The sequence below is a fragment of the Leucopleurus acutus genome, assembly GCF_964270905.1.
Source record: "Leucopleurus acutus genome assembly, chromosome: 20".
In the NCBI taxonomy this organism is placed as follows: Eukaryota; Metazoa; Chordata; class Mammalia; order Artiodactyla; family Delphinidae; genus Leucopleurus; species Leucopleurus acutus.
In genome coordinates this window covers 48,297,524-48,318,655 of record NC_139162.1, presented here as the reverse complement: position 1 = coordinate 48,318,655, position 21,132 = coordinate 48,297,524, and the positions used below count along the sequence as shown (strand labels likewise).

The window sequence follows — 21,132 nt, the reverse complement described above, 5'->3', positions numbered from 1 at the left end:
AGCATAAAGTTTGATAAGGTCCAATCTGTAAACTTCTTTTGTCATTTGTCCTTTTAGTGTTATAAATAAGAACTAATTTCTTAACCCAAGGTCTTAAAGATTTACTCATATTTTCTTCTAAGAATTTTATAATATCAGCTCTTAAAATTAAGTCTATGACCCACTTTGACTTAACTTTTGCATATGGTTGTGAAATGAGGTATCCAGCTTCTTTATTTTGCATGCAGATATGCTTGTTTCAGCACCATTTGTTGCAAAGATTATTCTTGCCCCATTGAACTATCTTGACATGTTGTTGAAGATCAACTGCAAATGTGAAGGATTAGTTCTGGACTTTCAATTAGAGTCCAGTGACTAAAAAATAAAGAATAATTATAAGGTTCATTTTTTTCTTTTTTTAAATTGGAGTATTGTTGCTTTACAATGTTGTATTAGTTTCTGCTGTACAGCAAAGTGAATCAGCCATACGTATACATATATCCCCTCTTTTTTAGATTTCCTTCCCATTTAGGTCACCACGGATCATTGAGTAGAGTTCCCTGTGCTATACAGTAGGTTCTCATTAGTTATTTATTTTATACATGGTAGTGTATATATGTCAATCCCAATCCCCCAGTTCGTCTAAGGTTCATTTTTTTTCTATAAATCATTTTCCATTTTTTCTTTGTCATAGCAGGTGATATCAAATACGTCAGTTATTTAGCATGTATTGTCTGAAATGTGCTAATTTTTTTGTTTGTTTTTGGTAGAAGCATCTCTAGAGATTGGTTTTAAATCTTTTTCTGCCGATGCTTTAGTAAAAGGCTAAAGATTTATACAGTCTGAGAACCTGCCATTTCTCCCACTTCCTCCTCCATTTCTCTGCCAATGCTTTAGACCTTTCAGCATTCTTCAACTAGGAATGCATGTGTGCGTGCATTGTGCAGGCGTGTGTGTGTGTGTGTGTGTGTGTAATCTTGCCCTTTTTCAGTTGTGTAAATTCAGTGCCATGAACAAGTATGTGGGGACTTCCCTGGTGGCTCAGTGGTTAAGAATCTGCCTGCCAACACAGGGGACACGGGTTCGAGCCCTGGTCCGGGAAGATCCCACATGCTGCGGAGCAACTAAGCCCGTGTGCCACAACTACTGAGCCTGCTCTCTAAAGCCGGCGAGCCACAGCTACTGAGCCTGCGCTCTAGAGCCCGTGAGCCACAACTACTGAGCCCACATGCCTCGAGCCCGTGCTCGGCAACAAGAGAAGCCACCACAATGAGAAACCCGCACACCGCAACGAAAAGCCAACACAGGCAAAAATAAACAAATTAATTAATTAATTAAAAAAAAAAACAAGTATGTGAAGGCTTTGGGATTACATTTTCCCCCAGGGTAATATTTCCTTATAATCTGTTCAGAGAGTCAAAAATGGAAACTTCTTTGGAACCACGAGAGACGATTTTCTGGTCCCCATTAACTGCATAGCCCTTACAGTGTCCTGGTTTCCTTTTATTTATTTATTTTTATTAAATTTTTTTAATTAAAAAAATTTAATTTAAGTATTTATTTTTATGTCCTGGTTTCAAGTGAGGCTCTGCGTTACTGGCTTTAAATCACAGGGGACAACTATTGTACCTCCTCCCTGCACAGTGATGAAAAGTCTGTGTATCTCTTCCCCAGATGGTGACTGAAAGTCCATCTCCAGGTCCCGTGGATTTATTAGATGGGCACTGGGTGTTTCTGACCAGGATAACACTTAGTGATCAGTCTTTGAGGCACGTCATTATTTCTGACACCTGTGAATTTAACCTTCTTTGAATCAGGCCGTTAGTGAGGGAAATGATATTCGTCTAAAATTCCTGTTTGTTTTAAAAAGGAGAGTAGTCCTTTAGAAAAATGCCAAGGATGTGTTGGATTCCGTACTTAGGACTGAGGCCAGGGCAAACGCAGTCCATCCTGTCCTCCCCAAATTACAGTCCCCCAGGGAAAATGGACGGTTTAATTGTAAGTAAAGAAAGGATGAACTGGAAAGACACGATCGGGACTCCTTATACTGGGGAGTCAGAGAATAGCTCCAGGAAGAAATAAAATCTCAGCTAAGTCGGGACAAGACAAATCTTTTATGACAAGGACCAGCCCTCTGTACCCTCTGGGACCCTCCTCCCACCCTCACCTCGAGTCCCACCACCGAGGCTTCAGCTGTCAGTCAAGCCCCCAGGAAGGACAATTGTGATGTGTACTTTTTAATTTTTTAACATCTTTATTAGTGTGATGTGTATTGATGTTCCATCAGGACCCCGAGGAAGGGAAGGGAAGAAAGAACATCCTGACTGATTAACCTGGGCACGCTGAGACCCTCCCATTTGATACATAGGTTTCTTTGTAGGGGAAAAAAAAAAAGACCACACCTGCAGAGAAAGTGGTTTATCGATTGGATCCCCACACAGCGGGAACATGGTGGCGATGCAGGGAAAGGATTTCACCTGTCACTCAGAGCATCACCTTCACGCTTGAGATTTCTTGATTTTCTTCACTGAGGTTTCAGAGGCTTGACTGCATCCATGGCCACGGGCGGATGCACTGGACAGTAACTGAACACAGTCTTGGGGTCAGTGTTAATGAGTCTTTGTTTTTCCAGTCAGTCCCATGGAGGGCAAAGGTCTGTTTCTCCTTTGCTCTCTGCTCTTCCCATGTCGACTCCTGCTATCTCATGCCTGCTCCAAAGACTGTGCTGTCCTCTCTCTGCCCCTCTCTCACCTTCTCTTGCCACTAATCCTTCCCAGATCCTCTTCCTTCCATTTCTCGTCCTGCAAACTCTCTGGCTTCTTCCCTCTCAGACTCTCCTCTCTCCATCTTTTGCCTTTTGCCTTTGTCGCTTCTCTCTTTACATCTTTTCTCCCCTCTCTCCTCTTCTTCCTCTGTGCCTCACTCTTCCTCCTGTACATTTCTACCTCATCGTATCTCTCTACCTGCCTCATCCTTCCTTCTCACTGTGGCACCTGACCCCACCTCTTTATCCAGCTCTGTCTCTTCCCATCCTCCCCGGACGCTCTTACCTTTTTTATTGCTAGCAATACCTCCAAGCTCTATCCTGGTCAAAGTTTGGAGAGAGTGAGCACCAACGCCTCCAAAAAATACTCCCAGGGGCGTCCCTGGTGGCGCAGTGGTTGAGAGTCCACCTGCCGATGCAGAGGACACGGGTTCGTGCCCCGGTCCGGGAGGATCCCACATGCCGCGGAGCGGCTGGGCCCGTGAGCCATGGCCGCTGAGCCTGCGCGTCCGGAGCCTGTGCTCCGCAGCGGGAGAGGCCACAACAGTGAGAGGCCCGCGTACCAAAAAAAAGAAAAAAAACTACACCCAAGACAGTTAAATCTCCTGTATTCCATATCCCACTATTTTCTGGTTGTACCAAAACCAAACAAACAAGCAAACAAAAAACAACTAGCAAATGATTGTATGCTTTTAAAAAATTACACTTAACAAATGGGATGAGGTAGGATTCCTCTTTCTTTTTTTGGCTGCGTTGGGTCTTTGTTGCTGCGTCCGGGCTTTTCTCTGGTTGCGGCGGGCGGGAGCTACTGGTGTGCGGGCTTCTCATTGCCGTGGTTTCTCTTGTTGCAGAGCTCGGGCTCTAGGGACACGGGCTTCAGTAGTTGTGGCGCACAGGTTTAGTTGCTCTGCAAGAGGGACCAGGGCTCGAACCCGTGTTCCCCACATTGGCAGGCGGATTCTTAACCCCCTGCGCCACCAGGGAAGCCCGGAATTCCTCTTTCTTAAAAATGTTTCTAGAGCTACTAACAACTTGCATTTACAAAGGAGTTGAAAAAAGTATTCCTCTGGACTGTACAAGAAGGGAAACAGGGACCACTGATAAGGCATGGTATATGATATTAATCAGACTTCTTTTTCTCCTTCTTCATCAGAGCCTGGATTCTCCTTGGTTTTAGTTTCTCCACTTTCTGCAGGTAACTCTTTAGTTTCTTGGTTAGGTACTTCAGCCTGTTTTCTCGCTGTTCCCCTTTTCCCTTTTGTTTGCACTTTTTTTTTTCCTGCCACCTTTTTGATTTCCTTTCCACTTTTGCAGCACTAGGTTTAGCAGACCACCCCTCTCATCTCCTCCTGGGCTTCTCCTTCATAGTCTTGGGCATCATGGCTGTGGGGAGGGTGTGTGCCCCGTGCCTACCTGAAGGGCACGCTGAGGTCCTTCCCAAGATGGGCTGCCTGGCCACTGTGCTTCTCCCACCACCCAAGCTGCTGGGACCCTTGGCCAAGTAGGGTGGTGGGAGAACCAGATGGAGCTGCATTGGACTTATTATTGAGTTTTTCTTCTTTTTTATTTTATTTTATTTTTTTGCTTTGCTGAGCAGCTTGTGGGATCTTAGTTCCCTGACCAGGGATCGAACTCATGCCCCCTGCAGCAGAAGTGCAGAGTCCTAACCACTAACCGCCAGGGAAGTCCCTGTTATTGATTTTTAATGTAATTCCATGGTGGTATGAGAACATAACTTCTGTGACCTGAATCCTGCCACATTTACTGTGACTAAAGTTTTGGTCCAGAATATGGCCTATGTCGATAAATGTTCCATGTATACCTGACAAGAATTTGTATTCTGCTCTTGTAGAGTGCAATGTTCTATACGTGTCAATTATGTCAGATTGGTTGATAGTGTTATCCAGTTCTATTATATACTTGCTGATCTTCTCTCTGCTTGTTCTATCAGTTACTGAGAGAAGGGAATTGAAATCCTGAACTATAATTGAGGATTTATGTTTCACTCTGCAATTCCTTCCGTTTTTGTTTCGTAGATTTGAAATTCTGTTATTGAGGGCATCCATGTTTAATGGTTGTATCCACTTAATGAACTGACTTGTTTTTAGTATGAGATGATCTTTATTCTTGATAGTGTTCTTTTTTTTTTTTTTGCGGCACGCGGGCCTCTCACTGTTGTGGCCTCTCCCGTTGCGGAGCACAGGCTCCGGACGCGCAGCCTCAGCGGCCACGGCTCACGGGCCCAGCCGCTCCGCGGCGTGTGGGATCTTCCCAGACCGGGGCACGAACCCGTGTCCCCTGCATCGGCAGGCGGACTCTCAACCACTGCGCCACCAGAGAAGCCCTTGATAGTGTTCTTTGATGTGAATTACACTTTGTCTTATATTAAAATAGCCATTCTAACTTTCTTTGAACTACTAGCATGGACATGGTGAGTTTTACCTTGCTGGGTGCTGGATCTCTTTTGTCTACCTATACATATTATTGAGTTTTGTTATCAAATTCAGTTTAGCTATTTGGAAACAGTTGGATCCTTTCAGTCTTGCTCAGGAATTACTGCCCTTTGTTGCTTGATGTCAGGTGTCTTGAAAACAATGTATTTTGTCTAGTTTTTGTTTGTTGCATGTAGGAGGATAAATTTAGTCCCTGTTACTCCATTTGGAGCAGAAGTGGAAGTGTATCATTTTATTTTTAACCTGCCTGTATCATTGTATTTGCAATGATTATCTTGTAGACACCATATAGTTGGTTCATGTTTTAATTTTTATTTTTTAAAAATATTTATTTATTTATTTATGTATTTTGGCTGCTCCGGGTCTTAGTTGTGGCGCTCAGGATCTTTAGTTATGGCATACAGATTTCTCAGTTGTGGCATGCGGCCTCCTTAGTTGCCCGACCAGGGATTGACCCCGGGCCCCCTGCACTGGGAACGTGGAGTCTTACCCACAGGACCACCAGGGAAGTCCCTATTTTTAATCTCTTCTGATGATTAGTCTTTAACAATTTAATAATTGGTCTTCCATGGTGTTTTTAGCATTGTTCTAGGGACTCTAATACTCATACTTAACTCTTCACTATCTACTTATAATCAATATTTTGCCACTTCAAGTGAAATGTAGAAACTTTATGATCGTATAGATTCCTTTACCCTCTTTCTTTATGTTATAGTTGTTAATGGGAGAGGCATTTAATTGAGATTTCACGGTTGGTACAGTATTTCAATGGCATTGTGACAACAAGGAGGGAGACAGAAAGAAAAAGTCATTAGAGGTGAGATGGTTAAGGGTGGAGACCCAGTTACTGGGTAATAAGAGAAAGGATGGAGAGGAGGCAGTGACAAGGGTGAAGTTATCAACTGAGGACAGGACTTTTTACAGGGACTGGTTGATGCTGACAACAAGGAAGGGTACCATGTGATAGAGTCTGATTCTGAAGGCATAAAATCAAAGCAGTTGGAAGTAATATTGGACTAGGACCAGAGACTCAGCTTCCTCGTGCTAAAAACACATATTGAAGGCTTCACCGGTGACGCAGTGGTTAAGAATACTCCTGCCAATGCAGGGAACACGGGTTCGAACCCCGGTCCAGGAAGATCCTACATGCCGCGGATCAACTAAGCCCGTGCGCCACAACTACTGAGCCTGCGCTCTAGAGCCCACGAGCCACAACTACTGAGCCTGTGAGCCACAACTACTGAAGCCTACGTGCCTAGAGCCCGTGCTCCGCAACAAGAGAAGCCACCGCAGTGAGAAGCCCTCGCGCTGCAACGAAGAGTAGCCCCCGCTCGCCGCAACTAGAGAAAGCCTGCACACAATGAAGACCCAATGCTGCCAAAAATAAATAAAAATAAAAAAATTTATTTTAAAAAACCACACATATTGAGATTTTGATTTTGGCTTAGGATGTGGGAGAACATGGAAGACCTTAACTTCTGCAATAACACCAAGAAATATCTGGACATTATAATATGTCACACATTGGAAAATTAAAGAGAAATGGAAAGGGAATTCCCTGGCGGTCCAGTGGTTAGGACTCTGCACTTCCACTGCAGGGGGCACAAGTTCAGTCCCTGGTCAGGCAACTAAGATCCTACAAGCCTCAGGGTGTGGCAAAACAAACAAATGGGGCTTCCCTGGTGGCGCAGTAGTTGAGAGTCCGCCTGCCGATGCAGGGGACACGGGTTCGTGCCCCGGTCTGGGAAGATCCCACATGCTGCGGAGTGGCTGGGCCCGTGAGCCATGGCCGCTGGGCCTGCGCGTCCAGAGCCTGTGCCGCGCAGTGGGAGAGGCCACAACAGTGAGAGGCCCGCGTACCTCAAAAAACAAACAAACAAACAAATGAACAGACAACCCCCCCCAAAACAGAAATGGAAATGGATACAAGAAAGCCCCTCTGGTTACCATAGAAGGGAGCCCTTCATAGGTGACTGGCAAGCCATGGCAGCTTCCTGAGGCAAATCCTGGGTCAGGGAGTTGGGAGGCGGAGGAGAATATCTGTCAAAGACAGAGAGATTTTACTGTGTCCACAGGAAGCCAGTTGATTTATTGGTGACAGCAGGAACAGATGGGATGGATTGGAGTCTGGCAGACCACCAAACACAAAATTAGTTTTCTCAATATAATAATTCTCTCCTCCATCTCTACTCCAATTTTATCAAGAAAAGGTAATTTTAGGTAATACTGAAAAACAGAAAAAGTGTTATCAGTTTGTGCTTTTTTTTTACAGCTTCATTGAGGTATAATTGACATATAGTACACTGCATTTTTTTTTTTTTTGCGGTACGTGGGCCTCTCACTGTTGTGGCCTCTCCCGTTGCGGAGCACAGGCTCCGGACGCGCAGGCTCAGCGGCCATGGCTCACGGGCGCAGCCGCTCCGCGGCATGTGGGATCCTCCCGGACCGGGGCACGAACCCGTGTCTCCTGCATTGTCAGGCGGACTGTCAACCACTGCGCCACCAGGGAAGCCCCATTCCTTTTTTTACTGAGTAGTTTTCCATCATAAAGACATGTCATAATTTATTTATTTTTACACTGTTGATGGGCATTTGAGTTGTTTCCAGTTTGGGGCTATTATAAATAAAGCTGTTATGAACATTTGTGTAAAAATCTTTGTATGGACATATGCTTTTGTGTCTTTTGGGTAGTACCTGGGAAACGAATGGCAGAATCTTATGGCAAGTGTATGTTTAAGTTTTTAAGAAATTTCCTAAGACTGGGAACAAAGCAAAGTGTCCACTCTCACTACTTTTATTCATTGTACTAGAAGTCCTAACCACTACAATAAGAAAAAAAAAGAAAGAAAAGGTCGACATGCTGGAAAGAAAAAAAAAAACTGTCCCTATTTGCACATGACATGATTGTCTACTTAGAAAATCTCATGGAGCCCACAAAAAAGCTCCCAGAACTAATAAATGAGTTTAGCCAGATTCAACACACAAAAATCAATTGCACTTATTTTCTATACCAGCAATGAAAAACTGAAATTTAAAAGTACCATTTACAGTAGCCCCGTAAAGGTGAAGTAAGTATGACTCTAACAACATATGTTCAGGACCTGTATCCTGAAAACTGCAAAACTAGAATTTTCATCCATTGCTAGTGGGAATAAAAAAATGATACAAGCGCTCTGAAAAACAGTTTCTCAGTTTCTCGTAAAGTTAAACACACTCTCGCCATATGACCCAGCAATCCTACTCCTAAGTATTTACCCTAGAGAAATACAATTTTATGTCTACATAAAAACTCGTACCCAAATGTTTACAGCAAACACTTGTACGCAAATGTTTACTTTATAACCGCCCCAAACTAGACACAACCCAGATGTCTTCAATGAGTTAATGGATAAACAAACAGTGGTATGTCCATACAATGTAATAATATTTCACAATTAAAAGGAACACGCTGTTGATATACACAACACGGATGAATCTCAGAGCCATCATGCTGAGTGAAAGTAGTTGGTTTCAAAATGTTCCATTCTGTATGATTCCATTTCTGTGACTTTTTTGAAAAGACAAATCTGTAGTGATCAGAGAACAGATCAGTGGTTGTCAAGGACTTGGATGAGGGGGATGTGATTACAAAGGAGTAGAACAATAGAGTTTTTGAGATGAAGAAACTGTTCTGTATTCTGACTGTAGCGTTGTTCAGTTGATTAATTAATTAATTATTTTGGCCATGCCAAAATTGTTTTTGGCCACATGTGGCTTGCAGGATCTCAGTTCCTCGACCAGGGATTGAACCCGGGCCACGGCAGTGAAGGCCCTGAATCCTAACCACTAGGCCACCAGGGAACTCCGTGCCTTGTTTAATTTACACAAGTGATATTTTGCTGCAAAGGAAATTTCTTACTTTTTAAAAAAACATAATGCAGGGCTTCCCTGATGGCGCAGTGGTTAAGAATCTGCCTGCCAATGCAGGGGACGCGGGTTCAAGCCCTGGTCCGGGAAGATCCCACAAGCCGCGGAGCAGCTAAGCCCGTGTGCCACAGCTACTGAGCCCACGTGCCACAACTACTGAAGCCCACGCGCCTAGAACCCGTGCTTCACAACAAGAGAAGCCACTGCAATGAGAAGCCCACGTACCGCAATGAAGAATAGCCCCTGCTTGCCGCAACTAGAGAAAGCCCGCGTGCAGCAGTGAAGACCCAACACAGCCAAAATAAATAAATAAACAAAAAACCAAAAAAAACTCATCTCCCACTCTGACATCGCTACCCCAAACGAGCATGTGCCCACCTGGCCACTATAACATCATTGACAAAAGAGAGGAATTTTCAAATTCTTTCTGCAGTGCCCGTCCTTCTTAGACTTCTACCTCTTTTCTTGTCTACTCTCTAGAACTTACTTTTTTTTTTCACATCAGCATCTAGTTTCAGGTAATTGGCTGCAGTTGATGGTGGTTAGTTTTGTTGTTGGAGAGGGGTGTGTGTGCACGTGTAGTGGACTTTGGTTCACTTCAATAAGCAGAAGACCCATAGCCTCAAGTTGCCAGTCACATCTTATGGGTGCTGTTAAGTTGTAAAGCTGTTGGAAATAATGCCTGTCCCTGAAGTGCTGCTACCTTGACAGGGGAGATTATACGTTGTGTGGGAAACGGTAAGATATTGAAGGAAGGCTGGCAGATGTGCTGGGGCTATGCTGAGGGAGATCAGTGGGTGCCAGAGAAGTCAGAAAAGGTCTGCTGGAGTTGGCAGTGAGATGTCTAGTGGGACCCTCTGGGGTGGGTAGGTGGGAAGAGGAAATGGAATTTCAGGGAGGAAGGGACGTGAACACAGCCCTGGAGGAAGCAATGAATATCATGTGTGATGATGGAGTCTAAATCCGGGTGGGTGAAGCACACGTACGGCAGGGTGATATGATGCTATTACTGTTACCTCCCCACGCCTCCATTCTTTGTACTAATTCTCTTGTCCCTTCTCCTCCAGTCAGTCAGTAGGCCTATTACCCTAGAAATGCAAAGAGCCAGAAATACCTTCATGTTCAGCCCTGAAATTTCAGAGTAGGCTATGTGAATTGAAGTTGATGTAATTCCAAAGGCCCAACTTTTGACTTGTTAGACTTGGAATTTTTAAGTTTCAGTCTAAGAATGAAGGCTTTATGGCATGGTTGTTTTGTTTGTTGTGGGATCTCAGTTCCCCGACCAGGGATTGAACCCCAGCCCTGGGCCCTCGGCATTGAGAGCGCAGAGTCCCAGTCACTGGACCGCCAGGGAGTTCCTATGGCATGATTGTTGGAAAAAGAAAAAGTAGGTTTGAGAAGAATGTGTGATAGTGGTCTGTGTATGGTGGGTGATAAATTGCAGGGTCTAGGCCGCATCTCATTCTCAAGTACCTTGGGAGAAAGCGAGTCTCTATGAAATTACCTTTTCTCCAGATCTTCAGGAATTTCATCACCTATATGGGATTCCTAGGCTGCTTTAGATTCCTGAAGGACCTCGGTGGGATTTGAGAGCAGTTGGAAGAGGCCCCGAAGTCGCTAAGAGGGATGGCAGAGCTTACAGGGCCTGCGTGGAGCCCATGAATCCCCAGACAGGGTTGAAGATTTCCCAGTGGAAGCCAGCAGGAATGGAAGCTGAGAACCCAGGCATCAGTGAGAACCTGGACATGAGCAGCATGACAGGTGAAAACTAGACAGTCACCTCCTGCCCACCAGCACTATAGCAAAGCCCTGGGTGAGGAGAGTGGAAAGGAAAACAAGCCCTGAATTGACTGAACTTAGATCTGAAATGACTGAGAAAACCCTGACATGACCGAGTTTACTCAGACTGGTTACTCCACTAGGTAGAATGGGGGATTGTTATAAACAAAATTATCATAAAAAAATAATATATTTAAAAACAAAATTATCATAAAAAGAAATAATATATTTAAATAGTTTATATTATATATTTAAAAATTAAGGAAGTCGGCACACTTGAGTTTGTGGACTGAGAAATTTGTACATGCTGCGTAAAGCTCTTTGGCAGATGATAGATATAATTTTAAAAATACCAAAACAATTCACAGGCCAAATTTTTAAAAATTATGGCTCTCCTCCATTTACTCAGGCGTGTCTTCTGCGACTGTCTTCGGTGCCATTAAGAAGCCAGTGTCCTATGGGAAACAGCTACTTGGCTTTTTCGGTCCGTTTTTTGTTTTTGATTTTGTGTTTTACCCCAAATAGTATTTACCAGTCAAGGCTCTGAATGCTTGTAATTTCCCCAATTTATATGTCCCCTCATTAAGTTAAAGTTTTATTTGTTGGTGTTTCCGCTCCTTCTTTAGAGAGATTCACCAAACTGACACAATGGAGAACTGGATGCCTGGGAACAAAGATAACGTAGTAGCTGGAGTGGGCCTTTAACTCAAAGAGTTAGTAAGAACTAGAGAACTTTCTAGAAAGAACTTGGCTGGACTATACTATGATCAGACTCCCCTGTCCTTTGTGGGAGGGGTCAACAGTTTGTATTAAAATTCCTCCCACTCCCAGTGCAGTTTATTGTATGTCAATTAAGCCTCAATAAGGCTGTTTTTTAAAAAAATGAAAAAAAGTCTGTTCCCCTTTACTCTACCTTTGCTCTATACAGCTCCTATATCACTGGAGTATTTTACAATAACATAGACTTTACGTATTCTTGAGTAATAAGTTAAATAAATAAGCATAAGAATGTGAAAAAAGAATCTCCCCACCCAATAGTTTTTCACCAACATTCATCAGACCCTACTGAACCCCAGGTCCCTCCTAAGTTCCTTCTGTCCACTGAGGAGGCATTAAGTAGTCAGCAGAGATGGGAAGGAATGATGTAAAGTGGGAAAGGGACAAACAGGATAGAGGGAGATGGGGCCACTATAATTGAAGAATTTAGAGTCTGACTTTTCTCATTCTGCCACACCTCCCAGGGAAATATTAGAACCCCAAGGCAGGTGACGTTGGCCTTACAATTGGGTTGGGAGCGTTCTGGAGGAGGACAACATTAGCCTCTTGTCCAGCTAGCAAGACAAGGAAACCTATTAGAGTGAAACGAAAACCAGACTTTAGGTCAAAACATCAGAGTTCTGGTCCTGGCTCTGCCCATAGCTATGTAAGTGTGAGAAATTCATTAAAGTTTTCGAGATCTTTGATTCCCTTTCTGCAAAATGTGTAGGTTGGAGGAGATGAATTTTAAGGGCCCTTTTAGCTCAATAATGCCACTTCTAGTTTTGAGGCATACACACATCACGGCAGAAACTTTAATAGAAATGTCAGATGCATCCACTGGGACTGTTCTTCAGGCTTCCACCTGCCCCTCAGCTTGCTGATGACCACTCAGAAGAGATGTCCCGTGACCCGGGACCCGAAGCACCTACTCAATGGACAAGCGCTTGCAGCGACAGCGGCAGCAGTAGCTCTAACTTCCAGACTGAAGTGTGAAGCCATGTGGCCCCACTTTCAACCTTTCGGGGAGAGACAGACCTGAGTGGACACGTTTCCTTCACCCACAGGGGCCCTATTGTAAAGATCCCAGACATCAGCCTGCAGCCATCTGCGGATGTACAGCCTTTGATCTCCAAAGGTGCGCTGAGGTCTCCTGTGGAACAAGGAGGGATGGGGAGACACATAGATGTTTTAGGAAATCAGAGAGGAGTCCACGCCTCCCTCATTCCTGGAACCCTGAGTGTCAGACCCTCTTGGGCTACACCCAGATGTCTGGTTTTCCAGCCTCTGAAACCATCAGATGTTCAGTTTACCTCCAGTGACCTGAAGTTTTCCTTGATAGCATTGATTTGTATCGTTGGGGCAGGAAAGAGAAGGAGCATTCAAACAGGACCCCAAAGCCAGACAGGTTGGGCAGCGGAGGTCTGTTGACCCTCTGGGAGCTGAAGGGGGAGAGAGAGGGACAATTAAGGGCGAGTCCCGCCTCTGAGTTGCCTCCCCTTGCTGCCTTCTCTTCCTCCAGTCTTTCCTGCTGATGCCTCTCTACTCAAGGACTGTTACTACCACCTCCCCACCCCTCTCCAACTGATTTCTGTGCTGTCAGAACCCCATCCAACATGACTTCCAAACTCTGTGCTTAGGTGTGGAGATACAGATATGAAAAGGACACAGTTCCTGCCAGCTAGGATCACTGCCTTGAAGGAGACAGACATGTAAGTAATTAACTACCACACAGTTCAGCAGGCATTGTGTCCAAGGTCTAGTGGCAAAGAAATGGAGGACCACCTAAGTACCTAAAATAATTTGGTTAGGTATTTTCCCAGAGCTGATGCCTGAGTGGAGATGGAGGAAGAACAGAGGTTAGCTATGTGAAAATGGGGGAGGGGAAGGAGGGAGGGGAGCAAGGGAAACAGCGAGGACCAAGGGCTGGAGGTGTGAGCCGGCTTGGTGGATTGGAGAATTGTGAGAAGTTGTGGTGTTGATACTCAGCTGGTAGGCACAGGTGGGACTGGACTGTATTTTTATAGCCAGCATCCATTCTGATTGGTCAGTACCATCTCCACTGTTAAATATTTTGAATCCTAGCCCCAAGTAGAATACAATAAATGAGAGAAGGAAGAGAAGGAAATGAGCTGAAAAGATAGGCGGGGCCAGATTTCTACAGGCCTTGAGGACCAATGGGGGAACTGGGCTGTGGCCATGCGGCAAAGGGGGAAGCAGTGCTTGTTAGATGGACGATGCCACCACCCTGCTCAGAAACCTCCACTGACGTTGTATTGCTTAATAAACCCCAAACCCCATTTACACTCCAGCCTTCACTGATGTCCCTCTGCTCGGAGCAGCGTTTCCAGACCTCAAGGTAACAATTTAGAAAAAGAAAGACAAGCCAAAGGTCTGAGGTCCTTTTGTGTATGGCGCACTTGGACCTAAGCAGAGTAAGCCCCGTTTTTTCAGGGCTGCATGGAGTTTCTCTCAGCACCCGTCTCTCCCCTCCCAGGGTACCGTCAATCTCTTCTGTCCTCCATAACTCATGTAAGTCCTCTTTGTTGTTGCAAAAGGAGTCCTCACAGTAGTTACTGTAGGAGATGGCGACTAGGCCAGGGGCTGGCGTGTGCTGGATAAACGTTATTGCCGGTGCGCCGTCTGAGCTGCAGCCCTTAGTGGCCAAAATTGCTGTCTTGGTTCCTTCTGTGAGACAAGAGGGAAGGAAAGTGGATGGGGGGCAGCGCCTGATGTTTGGCCTGGGGAAGGCGGAACTGCGTTAACGTGGCCATAATCACCTTCCCCCCCCGCCCCTGCCCCACCAGCCCAACGGCCTCTTTCTCATTTTACCAGCCTTAATCATCAGCACGGTTTCCTGGCACAATGCCCCATTGTCACAAGTCTCAGCTTTGTCTGTGGTCCAGTTAAATGTCTCTACCAGATCCGCTTCTAAGCCCACGAATGTACTCTTTTGACAACGCAAGTTTTGTGCCACTGGGGAGAAAATGAGATAAAGATGAGCACTTGCCCTTCTCTGTGGGGCCCCAAACCACTCCTTTTTCACCAGAAATCCATCCTCCGTGACCCAGCCGCTCTCCCCTCACATCCCCAATACATACAGATCAAGGTCGGGGCTCCTAGGAGAAAGAGGAACAGTGAAACCTGGAAATGACAGGCTCCCATGGCTTCTCTTAGAGACGTTTGGAAGAACCGAGCAGGATCTGTGATTTGATGGAGAAGCAGCTTTTCAACCACATGGAACGAGATTAAATCTAAGTTCTGGCGACAAGTACTGACTTCAGGGCAGAGTTTACGGGTATATAAAACGATGATCTCGGGCTTCCCTGGTGGCGCAGTGGTTGAGAGTCCGCCTGCCGATGCAGGGGACACGGGTTCGTGCCCCGGTCCGGGAAGATCCCACGTGCCGCGGAGCGGCTGGGCCCGTGAGCCACGGCCGCTGAGGCTGCGCGTCCGGAGCCTGTGCTCCGCAACGGGAGAGGCCACGGCAGTGAGTGGCCCGCGTACCGCAAAAAAAACAAAACGATGATCTCTAAAGTCAGTCTGTCCCGATCTCGCTTGTGAGTTTGGGCAAGTTAACTAGTTAACAAGCCTCAGTTTCCGTAGCTGTACTTCTCAGACTCAGCCGCCTAGACCGAGGAGCTCAATAGCCCCATACCCTCCAACCTCTGGATCCGTAATCTGGCCCAAAGGCCCTTCTCCCTCAGACTCCGGAGTCCAGGTTCAAACCTACGCTCTTTCGCGGCCCAAGAACCTCAGTCCCCAGCTCCCAACTTCATCAGAACCCAGGATTCTGAGATCTAAGCCCTGTCCTACCTAGGGATCCAGGAGTTTGGGTTCAGTCACCTTTTCTGTCAGGACACATGATTCTGGGCACCCAGCTTCTCCCCCTCTCCGACCCAAGAGCGCAGGGCCCCGGCCCTCACCCCGCTCTGCTCCAGGAGTCCCGCACGCCCCGCCCCCCCCCGTCCCCCACCTCTGTTTCCTCAGGACCCAGGAATCTGGGCCCCCAGACACCCTTTTACTCTTTAAGGGACCAGAATTCCTCCTGGCCTCTATATGATCTCACAAGAATCTCCTTGTGCTGAAGGAACGCCCTGGAACGCTCCACTCACCCAGCCGGTCCTTCTCCTTCTAGTGTCTCTGAGGCACAGAAGGCGGGGCCTGCTTCACCGGACAGATAAACTCGAAGCCCCATTGGTCGATACGAAAGCATCTGATGAGCTCATTGGATGAGCCTGGAGGAACGCCACACCCCATTGGCCTATCCCAGGCTGTCTTGCTAGTACGCATGCGCAGGACAACGAGTGGCCGGCAAGCCGGGGGACCTAGAACTCGCTGGTATTTGCCGGCGCTAGGCCTGCAGGGCGGGGCGGGGCGGGCGGTGCCTCCCCAAATGGTCTTGCTTACACTTTTCTCTCTTTGGGTTATAGAATCCCTACTTCTCCAGCCACACTAGGAAGTCAAACCCTTGGCTTTCACCCACTGAACTTTTCTCCCTGTCCAAATTGCCTCGCATGTTTCCAGCCTGGCCCCTGCCCCAGCACCCATCCAGTGGCCATAGCCACTGGAAGTCGACTTGGCCTCCTCACCCGTTACTTGCAGTGGTTCCTGCTCAGCCCAGGCCTCATCCTGTGAACATGTCATGGCACCAGCCTCTTCCGTGACCCTCTGGAAGGCTGAATAGGGTAATGCGGGCTTCAGTGTTACTTCCGGCACCCCTGAATGACCGATTGCCATCGTATCTAACCCACGTGTCAGTGTCAGTACCATGAACACGTTGTGTCATTCAGATTTCTTGTTCATGGCTGGAAAATCCTATTTCATATATATACACACACACACACACACACACACACACACACACACATATATATATATATATACACATATATATGTGTATATATATGTGTATATATATATAAGCTTTCTGATGTAACATGAAGTAGAGATGTCTTTTGTGTTCTTTCAGACTTGGTACTGTTTCTGTGAGTTCTATGGTATAAATGAATATTTATTTTTAATAGAGAAAAGTGCCCCAATAAGAATGGTGTTGGTAAAAGTCTAAATTTTATGTAAAAATATATTAAGAGTTTTCAGTTGGGGACTGTAAGAGTATTATTATTAATATGGTTATTAACATAAATATTAGGAACAGTTCATATATACAATAAGAGAGAGTTCTGGTCCCAAAGACCCTGTCTCTCAGGACCCAGGACTCTGAGCCACCCTCCCTTCTTCTTGGGACTCAGGCCTCCAGCACTCACCTCCTCTGAGCTGTAACAGTATGTGGTTTTCCCGGGTCATTGTGTACCTATAGGTGTGGTGCAAGGTGTCAGGTCTTGGCCACAATTGCCAATGCAGGACCAATGGGTTAGGGGAAACTGGAGGGCAGAGAGGGTGGTTGGGAGCTGCACAGACACCTGCTTCAAGCTCCAGAATCTTGTCTCAGGGCCCTCATCCCTTCCCATGCCTCTGACTGGCACTCACCCTTCCTCTTCTGTCCTAGCCCCAAAGCTGGCTTCTAGCACCTGTAGTGAAGGTCATCTTAAATAATCTCTTGGCCTGTTGATTAGTTTGCTGAGGCTGCCGTAACTAAGTACCACAGATTGAGAGGCTGAAAGTCCAAAATAAAGGTATCAGCAGGGTTGGTTCCTCCTGAGGGCTGTGAGGGAAAGATCTCTTCCAGACCTTTCTCCTTGGCTTGTAGATGGCTGTCTTCCTCTTGTGTGTTCACATCATCTTCCCTCTATGCATGTCTTTTAAAAAAATATTTAGTTATTTATTTTATTTTTGGCTGCGTCAGGTCTTAGTTGTGGCGCCGGGCTCTTCGTTGCAGCCTGTGGGCTTCTCTTCTAGTTGTGGTGCGGGGGCTTAGTAGTTGCAGCTCTCTAGTTGTGGCATGTGGCCTCCAGAGCGCATGGGCTCTGTAGTTGCGGCACACAGGCCCTCTAGTTGTGGCTCACATGCTCAGTAGTTGCGGCACATGGGCTTAGTTGCCCCGCAGCACGTGGAATCTTAGTTCCCCTACCAGAGATCGAACCCACGTCCCCTGCATTGGAAGGTGGATTCTTAACCACTGGACCCCCAGGGAAGTCCCCTTCTATGCGTGTCTGTGTCCAGATTTTCCCTTAGTATGACGATACCAGTTGGATTAGGTCCCACCCTAACGTCCTTGTTTTAACTTCATTACGCCTGTGAGGATCCTATTTCTAATAAGGTCACTTTCTGAGGTCATGGAAGTTAGGACTTCAACATGTGAATCTGGGGGCAATACCACCCATAACAGCCTGTTAGAGAGACTTGTGCTACAGATGAAGCAGTGAGTGCAGAATAGCGCTCCAGGGGCACCTGCTACCATTTTGTAATTTCTTCTGTGTTAACGTCATTCCTGATGCAGCCTTTGCTTCCCACAGAGGCTACCTTGATGGCTGGTGAGGGAGGGTGTGAAGATGCAAGACTGAGGGGGTATCCCCGGAGCGAGTCAGGGGCTCAGAGGCTCACTCAGGGATTCCAAATAGGCCAGAACAGTGTCCCTGTTAACACAAGGTATATATAGTGCATCCCAGTGGGTCAGTTTGTAGGGAAAATGCCCCTTTCTACCCAAGCCTGCCCATCTGATTCTATTATGAGAAGAGTAAGGATCAGATATAGGTTCAGTTCTTGGGGGGCTGTAGGATTTCTCCTGCCTTCAGGCTTGCCCTGTCTTTGACATCTTTGAGTGATTCCACATCAAAGGATCTGGGAAGAAAGTACCCCCTTTTTCAGCCTGTGTCTGTCCTTCCAGGTCACAGGCTTGGGAAGATGATTCTTAAGTCACACTCCAGGTGACCTGGCCATAGAGTCCCTCCATCTCAGGTTTAGAAGGAACCTTGGAAGTGTAAGACCCCTTCCTCTATTCTTCACCCCATTTCTGTTTATATACCTGTAGGGACCTTTCACCGCCACCCCTGTGGGAGAAGTGGCTCTGCCGTTTTGGTGTGAGAGAAATCCCTAGATCTTTCTTAGCCTGAGCTGATCTCTTTTCCTTTCTGAGCCTCAGTTTCCTCATCTGGAAAATGAGAAGGTTAGTCTAGAGCAATGGTTGGCAAGTTATTTGTGACATTATATGGAAAATAAAATGAAAACAGAATGAATCGAATGGCTTACCTATAGTGAGGACATCTTTTTTAAACACCAACGGGACCATCATTGTTCACCTGGATTATTGCAATACGTGCTGCCCTTGCCCCACTTCAGTCTGTTCCCCTCTTGGTATCAGAGTGATCTGGTAAATATAAGTCAGATTGTGTCACATCTGTGTAAAGCCTTCCAGTGGATTCCCGTTTTCCCCCAAGAGAGAGTCTAAGTCCTTACGATGGTCTCTAATGCCCTACTCTGTCCCCACGTCCTGTTCTGCCCTCCCTCGTTCGTTCTGCTCCACCCACACTGGCCTCCAGGCTGTTCCAGGAACACATGGCTGGCACACGCTGACCTCAGGGCCTTTGCATATGCTCCTCCAGCTCTCTGAAACCATCCACCTTACGCCCACTTCCTCCCTTCATTCATGTCTCTGTTATAACAGCACTCTTTGCTGACTCTTGTTTAGAAGAACAGCAGCCATGTCAGTCTCTGACCCCTTGCTCTGCCTGAGTTTCTTCTGAGCACTTACTGCCTGACATATTATTTGTCTATATTTATTTCTATGTTCATTGACTGCTTTCCCCAACAAGAAGGTAAGCTCCACAAAGGCAGGGGGTTTGGTTTTGATTTGTTTATTCCCTGGTGTATCCCCGGCATCTACGACAGAGCCTGGTAATAGAAGGGGCTTGTTAAATAAATACACATCACATTGGGGAATGAGGCTCAAGGAGATGGTGACGCTTAAAAGCTGGGACTAGCACCCATGTCTCCGATTCAGACACTAGGCTTTTAACTGCTGGGCTCTTCCTGACTGTGCCGACCCACCGTTCTCACTGGGACCACCAGCCCTTATGGGGACAGTCAAGGCCACTCATGTTTCAGCCCTTCCGTTCTACTTCAATATGGGCTCTTGCTGTGGCCTATTTTGAGCAATCTATATGTGCTTGTACCCAGCCCTCTCTGACCCCCAGGCCTTCACAGGAGCTGTTCTGTCACCCTGGGATGCCTTCTGTCCTCTACTTATTCCCTGACATCGTGCGCACCTCCCCCTCTGTCACCTGGTCTTCCTGATGCTCAGTAAATATTTGCTAAACTGTTGATGTCCAAAGTGTTTTGTCTATGCCTTTGTATTAGGAATTTTTGCTTTATGGTACAATGGCTGTGTGTGTGCATGTGTGTCTGTGTGTCCATGTGAGTTTGTGTGTACACTTCTGTACGTGTACATGTCCGTGTCTCTGTGTGCATGTGTGTGTGTGTGTCTGTGCATGTTTCTCTGTGTGTACATGCCTGTGTCTATGTGTATGTTATGTGTACATGTATGGCTGTATGTGTAGACCATGTCTGGGTGTATTTGTATGTGTGTCTGGTTCCTTCCAACTGTGTCTGATCCATCCCTGTGTACCCAGCACAGGATTACAGTGTAGGCATCCAGTAAATGCTTGCTACTATATAAAGCTCCTATAAACATTCATATAAAAAGACCTTGTTTGGACATATATTCTCATTTTCTAGGGTAAGTGTAGAACTGCTGGGGCATAGGGTAGGTGCATAGTAGGTTTTATAAGGAATTCCCAGACCTTCTTCCAAAGTGGTCCCACACTTCTACATTCTCACCAACAATGTAGGAGAATTCCAGTTGCTCCACATTCTTGCTAACCCATGGTTTTGTCAGACTTTTAAATTTAACCATTCTAGAGGGTGTGTGGTAGTATCTCATTATGCTTTTAATTGGCATTTCTCTGATAATGAAAAATGTTGAGTAACTTTTCATGTGCTAATTAACTATTTGTATACCTTTATTAGCAAAGTGTCAGTTCCAATCACTGGCCCATTTAAAACTGGGTTATTTGACATGAAAGGATGCTCAACATCACTAATCATTAGAGAAATGCAAATCAAAACTACAATGAGGTATCACCTCACACCGGTCAGAATGGCCATCATCAAAAAGTCTACAAATAATAAATGCTGGAGAGGGTGTGGAGAAAAGGGAACCCTCTTGCACTGTTGGTGGGAATGTAAATTGATACAGCCACTATGGAGAACAGTATGGAGGTTCCTTAAAAAACTAAAAATAGAACTACCATATGACCCAGCAGTCCCACTACTGGCATATACCCTGAGAAAACCATAATTCAAAAAGAGTGATGTACCACAATGTTCATCGCAGCACTATTTACAATAGCCAGGACACGGAAGCAACCTAAGTGTCCATCGACAGATGAATGGATAAAGAAGATGTGGCACATGTATACAATGGAATATTACTCAGCCATAAAAAGAAATGAAATTGAGTTATTTGTAGTGACGTGGATGGACCTAGAATCTGTCATACAGAGTAAAGTAAGTCAGAAAGAGAAAAACAAATACAGT

The 21,132-nt window shown here is 45.9% G+C and overlaps 1 protein-coding gene across 1 annotated transcript; it reads right to left on the bottom strand.

The window, feature by feature from the left end:
• Window positions 1-12,569: 12,569 nt before the first annotated feature.
• TEX101 (testis expressed 101) lies at window positions 12,570-16,377 on the bottom strand (the record flags this gene model as incomplete). Its single annotated transcript, XM_082861905.1, has 5 exons — window positions 12,570-12,790; window positions 12,951-13,079; window positions 14,140-14,325; window positions 14,470-14,718; window positions 16,230-16,377. 5 exons carry the CDS (start codon window positions 16,375-16,377, stop codon window positions 12,570-12,572), a joined length of 933 nt encoding a protein of 310 aa, XP_082718031.1.
• Window positions 16,378-21,132: the final 4,755 nt, after the last annotated feature.